The sequence below is a fragment of the Mesoplodon bidens genome (assembly GCF_964165515.1).
Source record: "Mesoplodon bidens genome assembly, chromosome: 15".
In the NCBI taxonomy this organism is placed as follows: Eukaryota; Metazoa; Chordata; class Mammalia; order Artiodactyla; family Ziphiidae; genus Mesoplodon; species Mesoplodon bidens.
In genome coordinates, this window is record NC_138171.1 from 37,603,999 (window position 1) to 37,614,835 (window position 10,837).

Consider the following 10,837-nt stretch of genomic DNA (forward strand, 5'->3'; position numbering starts at 1 on the left):
ATTTCTTCTGATTTAAAAATCTCATTTGGCCTCAGGCCTCCTAAAATACAAATATGTTGTTGCAAAGGGAAAAATCCTCTGGCCCCCCGAGTTCTGAAAATCACTCCACCCATCAAGATTTTATTGTGTTTTATTTTCTATGATTTTTATTATTTTAAGGGAAAAAAAGGAGGAAACTTCTTTTTCCAACTTTTTTCAAACAATATGTATTTAAATACCAAATACTGATTGATTGAGTGTGGCTTTTCAAATAGTCTCTTCTACCCTAATACAGATATTTCGTACCCTCCTTTGAAAATCATCATCAGTATAGCATTCTCATTCTGGGTGACCTCATCCATGCCCGTAACTTCAACTACTATCTATATATGCTAATAACTTCTATCACCAGCTCAGTCCCCTCTCTCTGAACTCCAGGCCCATATATATACTAGCAACATATACATCTCCATTTGGATATACTCAGCAATTCAATGTAAGAACCTCCCCAACTAAACACTTCACTTCCTATCCGTCCCCCACCACCCTTGACAGTCAAAACAAAAGAAACACTTGATCCTCTTCCATGAAACCCCACACCTCAGATTGGGACTCAAACCCAATCACATTTCAGATGGGACTTGAACCCACAATCTCCCTGCTGAAACCACACACCTGGTCTCAGGACTAATGAAGCTCAGGTTCTTTATGCCTTAGTGCAGAAGGAATGCAGCGAGAAGCAAAGCCATAGGCAAGAAGTAGATTTATTAATATAGGATGCTTGTGAAGGATGCAAGCAGTCAGGCAAGGGGGTTTTCCCCAAGACCTAAGTGGGAAAGCAGGTTTATTTAGGAAGATACACACTCCACAGACAGAGTGTGGGCCCTCTCAGAAGGCGATAGGCCCTGGAATATGGGATGGTTAGTTTTTATGGGCTGGGTAATTTCATAGGCTAAGCAATAGGAAGATTACTCCAACTATTTTGGGGAAGGGGCAGGGATTTCCAGGAATTGGACCACTGCCCACTTTCTGGCCTTTTACGGTTGGCCTCAAACAGTCAGGGCGCCTGCGGATGTCATTTACAATATTCTAATGTATCACAATGAGCGTTTGATGAGGCTCAAGGTCTACTGGAAGTAGATTCTTCCGCCAACTTGGGCCTAATCGGTTCTAACCACTTTATGTCCTCAGGGGCTATGTCATTCTTTTAAGGTTGTGCCCTGCTCCCTTCCCTCCTGTCTCACAGGGTCCTCTATATCAGAGAAGAACACCACTAACCAAGTGATAACCAAAACATAACCTTTGATTCCTCCCCAGTCACCAAACCCTGTCAAATTTACTTAATTTCAGAAATCCATCAACTGTACTTCTCTCCACCTCAAGGGCTAGTAAATTTATTTAGACCACAATTATCGATTGCCTAGATTCACCATCTAGCTGCCACTAGTCTCAAGGCTGCAGATCCATTCTCAATGCTGCAGCCACAGTGATCTTCCTAACCTAAAAGCCTGCTTCTTTCCTGTTCAAATTTTTCAACAGCCTCCACTAAATTTAAGGCAAAGTCCAAACTCCTCAGCCTATCTCAGAAGGACCTGTGATGCACCCCTTTTCTGTATCTCTCATCACTGCATCTCCATTCCTACTTCTCCACTCCAGCCATATGAAACTTCTTTCAGGTTTTCAAAATCGGGAATTCCCTGGCGGTCCAGTGGTTAGGACTCAGCGCTCTCACTGCCAGGGGCCTGGGTAAGAGCCCTGGTCAGGAAACTAAGATCCCACAAGCTGCCGAGTGCAGCCAAAACAAACAAACAAACAAACAAAAACAGCTCACTGAGATATAACTGGCAAAATAAACTAAATTCTAACCCTCCTTTGGATCTCAACTTAAAAGCAACCTTCCCCAGGAAACATTCTCTTAACCCTAAAATGTGGCAGACTGTACTATTCTTTCCAAATATCCACCTCTCTTCCCTAAGAGGATTCTACACCTCCACCCACTGCCATGTGGTTTGCAATGCCTCCTGGGAAGAGGAAAGCATATCCCCTCCCCACAGATGCCGGGCCCTGCCACATAACTTGCTTTGACCAACAGATGTGATAGACACCACTTCCAGGAAGAAGCTTAAACAGCTGTCATGGTTTCCTCCTGATCTTTCTGCCACTAGAAAAGGTCGCTGCAGACAGGGACTGCTCCTTCAGCCTGAAACTTGGAATAAGGAAAATGTGCCTTTCCTTTTTTTTCACCCGTTTCCTTTTTTTCAAATGTGGCCCTAGAAAAATTTTAATTACATGTGGCTCACATCATTTTTCTGTTGGATAGCACTATAAACCTAACGATTATGTCTAGGAATGAATGTCCTCTGACAGCACAATTTTTAACTGACTAGTCATTCAAATTAGATTAATTTCAAAGGTCTAAAACTGAAATTTCTACAACCACCCCTAACATTAGGTAGTTTTAAGTTTATGTAACTCTGTTCTGGTTATTACTTTGACTTATGCTAAGAGAAAAGTTAAAGAAAAAATAAAAATGAAAGGAGGGAAAAAAAAGCCCATGAGAAGGATATTCAGGGACTTCCCTGGTGGCACAGTGGTTAAGAATCCACCTGCCAATGCAGGGGACATGGGATCGAGCCCTGGGCTGGGAAGATCCCACAGGCCATGGAGCAACTAAGCCCATGCGCCACAACTCCTGAGCCCGCGGCCTGCAACTACTGGAGCCCGCACACCTAGAGCCCGTGCTCCACAACAACAGAAGCCACCGCAATGAGAAGCCCACGCACCACAACGAAGACCCAACAGAGCCCCCCCCAAATAATAATAATTAATTAATTTTTTACAAAAAGGATGTTGAGTCAGCTGGCTCTAAATCCTATTTCAGATTTTAGGTTACCAAAATAAGTCACTCACTCTCAAATAACCGCTCAAAGCAAATGCCAGTTGTGGTTTTTATGTTCCAGCGACTGCTGCACTTATAATTGCAGACAAAATGTCAAAGCAATTCTCCAAAGGTTGTGTAAGCTATAAAAGATAAGTTCAAATCCTAGACTATCTCATTATGCATCTACTTTTTCAAGAGTTCAAGAGCTACTTCCTTACCACCATATGCTGCGCTTCTTTGTTCTCTTTAGCCTTGTAAGTATTGTTTCTTTCAATAAAGTACCTGATAGCCCGAAAGGAAGTAGCCCATAAAAGTATGGAGGTTAAATAAGCATAACTATAATGCTAAGAGTTCTAAGTGAGAAGACAAAGCACCAACTCAAGGTCTGCTTTTTATCTTATTTTCTCTCTTTGGACCAGTCTGTCATTAAGTTAAAAATAACTCTAATCTGATAATAACTTGTTACTTTAAAAAAATTAAATTATAAAAATCGACATAAGAGCTCAGTATTCTAACTGCCCAATAAAATCCTGTCTTGCAACTACAACTTAACCCCAGCTCTTAAAACACTCTAGGCAAATCAAGTTATTCTTGCCTAGAGCCAGAATAACTGTATATTCTAATACCCCCTCCTTATTATACCATCTAAAAGTTCTCATACTGATGCTACTAAGGTTATGAACTAGTTTCTAGGCTTTAGAAACTAGGATAAAGCAATACAAAAAAAAATTAATCTACAGCAGTCTACTTGTAGGTTCAGTTCCTCCTTAAAATCTATCTTGACTTAAACACAGTCAGTGTGAATTCTATTGTCAAATAATCACATCAAGAAGTGATTCCAATAAAGTTAATTTTTCCAACCAAGATCTACTGTCTTGCCTGCAGTAGTACTATCCTAGGAAGCAATGTACCACAGATTTAAAGCTATAGTACAATAAACATCAATATATAACCCAGTCATTAAATGTGTGCATCATTCACAACCACTGTAAGTTTCATGAAGATGTACAATACCTTCAAGAACACAATGCTCACAGCTTTAAGCCAATAAAACACCATACAAATTTGCCATAGAATATACATGCAACCAAAAGGTAGGTACTAGGAGAAAATTAATATGAAGTCCTATTAAAACATAATTATAACTATAAATTAAGAACTGGAAATAACAATACTTCAAATGCAGCAGTTACCCAACCACATACTTGTTCTCCTCTATGAAATTACTAATAGCCTAATAAAGAAATATGCCAACCTGCCAACCACACAGTACAATTGTTTAAAAACCATCCTCAAAGTGCTTCCACTTGTAGAAATTACCAAGGGAGCAATTTTCCCCCAATATGTAACACAATTTAAGAACTCCATTGTTAAAAGGGTTCTAAATACTGGTATGGGAAATTTTAAAGATGAAGAATTTTTATTAAATACATAACAGTTAAAAAGTTCCACGTATCAGTTTTCAACTGTCATCATTAAAAGAAACTCCTCATATGTATCACTGTATTTCAGTGATTTCAGTAAATGATATGAAAAAGCCGGGGCTGCCAGTTCTAAATTAGCTATCTACAGCCATTTTTTACAGAGCTCAGTACCTAGTACAGACTTAGAATTTGTCTCCTCCTTATCACAGTTTCTGATACTCCACTAGAACCAGACCTGAAAAATCAACATCCAGTAATATTAGTGTGAATAACCATCAACTGCTCAAAAGATGACATCTGAAAAGGATATGGCAGATTCCCAAAAGTAATTTTTTACTTCACTGATGTTTTGGAATGTTATTAAAAAAACAACAAAAAAAAAAAATTGGGCACTTTTAGAATAAAGTATTTGGTAGAGCTAGAGCACTTCTCCAAAACAATCCAAAAGCCCTGACAAGAAAAAGAACCAGATTACCACTCCGACCCCTCCCGTAAATGCACCTTGTCATACCACAAACTGACACAAACAATGGACTAACATTATTAAAAGTGAAAGAACAGCATTCCATGTTCCTCTCTTGATTTACTTTCAGGGATGAGGTGGTACGAAGAGCACTGAATTCTACTCCTGATTCTCATCATTTACGGAGTGTGTGACCTTTAGCAAGCCAACCTCAACTGTGTGGGCCCACCTGGCATACCCAGGCAGGAGAACCCCACCATCTCCAAGATCCATTTCAGCTCTGAGATGCTCTAGCTGCATTTCTTCATGAGCCCTCCTAAAGCATGGACTCACTTGCCAAATCCCTTTGTATGTAAACACCTAACATCCACAAACTGCACTCAAACAAGAATGAGGTTATCCCATAAAGCATTACATTAAAGGGAGGATCAAAGAGAAATGAAATCAAATGATATAGCTCACACCGGCACTTCCTTCCATACTGAAGCAAGCAAACTGAAACTACTAAGAAATCAAGTCCTTCCAAAGGGAAAGGGGTGATAAAACTAAAGAATACATTACCCTTCACTCTTGAAGCTTTCTGTACACTAAAGAAAGCTTGATTCAGAAAACTTTTTTACACTTAAGCTTCAAAAAGGACGCATCTGGCATCCATAAAAAAAGTAAATAAGAGTCGTACAACTTTCAACTAAAAGACTAATAAGCTTGTACAAGAAACCTTAAGCAATGATTAGAAGAAAGGGTGCTTCTTATTTAAAACATCAGCCTCGTGTTTCTAAAATACAACATAAAAACTTTAAGCGTGTCTTTCTGAAACGTTGTTGAAAGACAAATACTGATCTCCTGTACATCGTCAAAATTCCAAATCTGTGCATGCCCAGGGAAGGAAGGCATCCGCTCCTCCAAGGTAACTTTTTTACTGCCTTTTCTCTAAGTCTGGACATTCATTCTTGGTATTGTGCCTCACAATCCTGTCAGTTCATCACCAGCCTAAAGTCCACTCGGGAGAAGCAAAACACAAATGTCCCCGCAGAGATCCGGGAAGACGCAGTCGCGACTTGTACAACCCAAATCACGAGGCCGCTCAAGTACAATTTCCAAAACTTAAGTGGAAGGCTTAATTTAAAAAGAAAAAAGCAGCAGCAAAGGAAACCCCGCTCAACCCTCGGCACTTAGGGCCTAAAACCAACCCCCTGGGGGGGGGGCGGGACAGAGGGTCGTTCATCGACAGCGAGGCCCGGTGACAAAGTGCGGGGCCGAGGAAAGGATGGAGGGCGCAGGGCTCCAGGGCGGCCTGAGCCGGGCCGGCCCGCCCGCCCACCCCCCCGGAACGGCGGGCCTGGGGCTCACGCTCGGGGTGCTGGCCCGCCAGCGCCCGGCGCGCTGACAGCTGCCACCGGCGCGGGGCTGCGCGGCCCACCCCGCCCCACCCCACCCCGCGGGCGGCCTGGCCGGCGCGACTGGAAAAGGATACTCCCGGGTGCGGAAGGCCTCCTGAGTGTGCGCGATGGTGAAGAGCGGCTCCTCGCCGGGAAGCGGCTTCACCAGCGGGAAGGGCTTGCGGCCCAGGAGCGGCGCCATCGCGGAGGCGGCAGCGGCGGGGAAGGCGGCTGCTCCTCAGCGAGCCCGCGGCGCAACACTAGGCCCCGCGGCCCGGAGCAAGCGCCTGGCTCCCGGGGGTGGGGTGGGGGAGGGGAGGGGTGAGAGGGCGGCGCGAACTCGGCTCCTTCACTGCTGGCGCCGCCGCGCTAGGGCCATGGAAAGGGACGCAAGGGCACAGAACTCCCACGCACACTGCCGCGCCGCCCCGAAGCCTCCGGCCAACCTTCGCTACGGGTCCCCGCGTTCGGCAGTCACGACTCGTCCTCAGCTGCACCGGAGGAAATTATTGAAAAATGGCGGGAGATTCCCCTCCTCCCCCCGGTCCGGCCAGCGCACACACTAACGTGCTCCCCTGTGGCGCCGGTGGCGAATGCTCCAATAGGCGGAGAGCTGGTCAGCACCCAGAGTTTATTGGCTTAGAGGAGCTGCCGCTCTGCGATTGGGTCCCCCCCCCTTCCCGGGCCGCCTAGTTGGGTTGCAGCGCACTAGAGGGCAGTATGAAGAGGTGAAAGGTCACGTTATGTAAGCGCCAGTGACAGGAGCGGGCCTCCAGCGGCGGAGTTGAAAGTGGGGGACAGCGGGGGACCGAAAGGCCGGGAATTCAAAGAGGTCAGGCCAGAGAAGCCCTCTAACATATACAGACACTGCGCCATCTGTCACCGAAGGCGACACCGACATCCGGGCACCACTGTCCGTGTGGTGTGCCGGAGGGGGGAGGGGGAGCGCGCGGCCAGGGGCTTTGTCTTTTCACTTGGGCTCCGCCCCCTTCTTAAAGGCGCCGCTCTCGGCCACGCCCGGAGGTGCGCGGGTGGGGCGGATGGGAGGAGGGCTTGGCGGGAAGTAACCTCCAGACCTTACCTTAGCAAAGGTTCTACGAGGGATGACTTGAGCCCCATCCTTGCTCCCCACAAAGTTACCTGCTTCTAGACTAGAGTGTGGTTGAGATCTGGATATTAGTATAATGCTTGCTTCTAGGGGCTTGCTGGAAAGGATAATACAGAAGCTTCTTTGGAAAAATATATTAAACGACATGTCTATTAAAAATACATATCTTCATTCAAATAGTCTTTACTAACACCTACAATGTTCAGGGCCCTGCGTTGGGTGCTACAGGGGGAAAAAATGAGACTTGAAAAAATGAGAGACAAATAATCACAGTTCTGTGTGATGAATGCTGTACAAAGTGCGCAGTAAGAAAACAGCAATAATTGTGCCTGGAGAGTGAGAACATTTGAGCTACTTCTCCAAGCACACTACACCCACATACTCCAAAATCTGCTTGGCTATCCAGTACAGTCAGAAACACACTTATTAATCATTCATCCCTGGTTAAATTGTCTCCCTTGGTTCAAAAATCTTCAGAGGGCTTCCCTGGTGGCGCAGTGGTTGAGAGTCCGCCTGCCGATGCAGGGGACACGGGTTCGTGCCCCGGTCCGGGAAGATCCCACATGCCGTGGAGCGGCTGGGCCCGTAAGCCATGGCCGCTGAGCCTGCGCTTCCGGAGCCTGTGCTCCGCAACGGGAGAGGCCACAACAGTGAGAGGCCCGCGTACCGCAAAAAAAAAAAACGAAAACAAAATCTTCAGTGCCCACAACATACCTTCCCAGCCTGGTCTTCGACAGGGCTAGACTGCTAGATGTCCCTGAATGGCAGCATGCCAATGCCAGACCTTTTTCTCCTTTTCTTCTCACCTTGAAGTGAGAAGGATACCCGCCCCCCCACCCCCGGTAAAAGGTAAAGTTCTAGGTGTCGACTGGAAAAAAAAAAAAAAAAAGCACAACCTAAAAGTTGAGAATTATGTTTTATTTGATAGACAATACCGAGGATTTAAGTCCAGGACACAACATCTCAGATAGCTCTGAGAGACTGCTTGGAAGAGGTAAGGGAGGAGCCAGGATACATAGGAGTTTTTGCAACAAAGACCAGGTAGTAGTCAGAACATCGAAAGATTACTGTTAAAGAAAACCAGGTATCTCAAGTTAAGAAACTTATTGCTTTTCTATGTATGGGAAGATGCAAAAGTCAGGGCTCACTGAAATCATTCCTTTGATATACACCTCAGCTATCTGGGGCCAGTATCCTGTGCTTTCTCTTCCTGAGTTTGGGGGTCGGGGTGGGGCACTGCTAGATGGCGGGCATCCTGTTTCTATCCTGAGTTCCCTCATGGCTCAGCTGTAAGGTGATGGCTTGTTGCCTGCAACATCCTTTGTTTACTGATATGGCAGGCAACATTTTTTTTTTCCCATTGATATAGGTCAGATGCCATCTCTATGAAGCCCCTTCTGATCACCTAGCAGAGAAGGGATCTCTTCTTCCTTCAGTAGCAGTTTCTTCTAAGAGGATTAGGAGAAACCTCAGAGGATGTGGCATCTGAGTTGATTGTGAAGAGGTAAGTAGCACACTCCACTAGGCAGAGGAAATGAGGGACGAACTTTCTAGGCAGAGGGAGCAGCAGAGCAGACTTGGTAAATTCTGGACAATGTGCCTAAAACATAGGGATTTTTCAGGCAGAAAGTATCAAGAGATGAGAGTGGCAGAGGAAGTCATCATCCTGGCCAAAGCGTGTGAGGGTTGAATTGAAGCGACCCTATAGAAGGGAACTGCAGTAGTTTGTGGCACTAGTGGCAAGGGCCTCAAATGTGTAGCAAGATCAGTGGAAACAGGTGGCCAGATTTGAGGCACAGACTAAGTGGCTAATGGGATGGACACTTGCAGAACTAGATAACTAACGGCAGACTACACACAGAATAAGAACTCCAAAAACATCCAAAAAACAAATTTTGGAAACTTTTGATATTTCAAAAAATGCATCTAATTGCACATGAGAATGGTCACTGTAGTCATTTCAGTGCTTGGGGCTGCTATGGACTGGAATCCAGCCCTGGTGGTGGTAAAGCAGAGATCTAAAATGGGAGACTCAGTGATGGGCTCAGTTTCAGCCATAAGAACCGGAGGTACCCTGGAGAGCCATCCAGAACACAGTTGGAAATCCTGCAGACCGAAGTGGAAGCTAGAAGTGGGGCTTTGTGAATACAGCCTATTAGGTGGAGTCCCAAGACAAGGAGCTGAGAAGTGTCTCTCCAAAGAATAGTGTTTACCTTGGAGACGTGGAGTTATGGTTGGTTTTATTTTCTTCGTTATCTTTTTGTATATTTTTCCATTTGTTTTTCTATAGTGATTATATTTTCGTTTTAAAATAGAAAAAAATAATAAACTTTAATGTGACTATTGCTTGGTGGTTGTCCTCCATTTCTTTCTATGGCTCCAGTTTACAAACAATGGGGCTAATTAACACAAGATTTTTTTTTAACACCCCTCTTTCACTGATGCAGACTGAAACCCTTGATTAGACAGTTTCAGCTTGTCTTTTTTTTTTTTTTTTTTGACTGCACCATGTGGCTAGCGGGGATCTTAGTTCCCTGACCAGGGATCTAACCCGTGCCCCCTGCAGTGGAAGCATGGAGTCCTAACCGCTGGACCGCCAGGGAATTCCCTACAGTTTCAGTTTCTGGCTGGTATTTTCCGGCCTGTCCTGTTGGTTCCTAAACCTCAAAACATCCCAAATCTGCAGTCTATGATCTCTGTTCCCTCCATCACCTGCTCTGTTTTTTATTTCTATTAATGGCCCCACCTTCCTCACAACCTCACAGGCTCAGCCTTGACCTCTCTTGAGCTCCACAGCCATAGGGTCAATCAGATGACAGCAATCAGCCTGCCTAAAATCATTAACCACCCCCTTCCTGCCATCCCCACTGCATCCTACTTCATTTCTGGCCAAAACTACTACTGTAATGACTTTCTTCTTTAAAAATGTTTTAAACTACATTAAAATTATGTGTTTTTTCATGGTAAAATGGACATGGTTCCAAAAAGGAAACATATAAACGGAGTTCAGAAAACAAATAGTTCTACAAAAAGCAGCCCTGCAGTGCTCTCCCCCATCCACTTCCTGCTTCCCCCAGGCATCCATTTTCAATACATTAAGCTGTTTCCTCTGGTATTTACCTCCCTATTTCTAAATAACATATATATTGCTGTTTTTTTTAGCTTTTCAGTTTCAATGTTAGCTGTTGACTTTCGTCAGTGGAAGATGAGAACTTAGCCCTCTTATATCTCCCAGAAACACCATACATGTATACAAACATAATTATGTTGCAATAGTTCAATCAATAGTCAGTGTATAACTTATGATTATGAATTATTCACAGATGATCCACATGGTGAACTGATTGCATTTCCTTTCTTCGTTTCCCCTGGTTTGCCTCATGTATTTTACTTTGTTTTCCATGTACCTATCGCTGTTCTATCCTCAAACTCACAGAACTGTAAGTCTCCTCTTGATAAGTGCAAACATATCTGGATAAGGTTGGCAGGGTCCTTCCAACTTGTCCCCCTGCCTCCCTCTCTTTCCTCTCCATGGCATCTTGCTATGTCACTCCCCTGTTCTTGGCTTCTAATGGTTGGCTCCCTAAAGGCAACAGAGTCAAA

General features: G+C 44.7%; 2 protein-coding genes across 2 annotated transcripts in view; one reads left to right on the plus strand and one right to left on the minus strand.

The window, feature by feature from the left end:
- Window positions 1–6,693, minus strand: part of BAZ1B (bromodomain adjacent to zinc finger domain 1B) — a 67,796-nt gene extending 61,103 nt beyond the window's left edge. Inside the window, exon 1 of the mRNA XM_081257578.1 lies at window positions 6,222–6,693. Within this exon, the coding sequence (XP_081113704.1) occupies window positions 6,222–6,328 (107 nt within the window). The 5' untranslated portion in view covers window positions 6,329–6,693. The remainder of the gene's footprint in view (window positions 1–6,221) is intronic.
- HIP1 (huntingtin interacting protein 1) overlaps window positions 1–10,837 on the plus strand; it is a 407,412-nt gene that overhangs the window by 390,736 nt on the left and 5,839 nt on the right. The window lies entirely within an intron of this gene.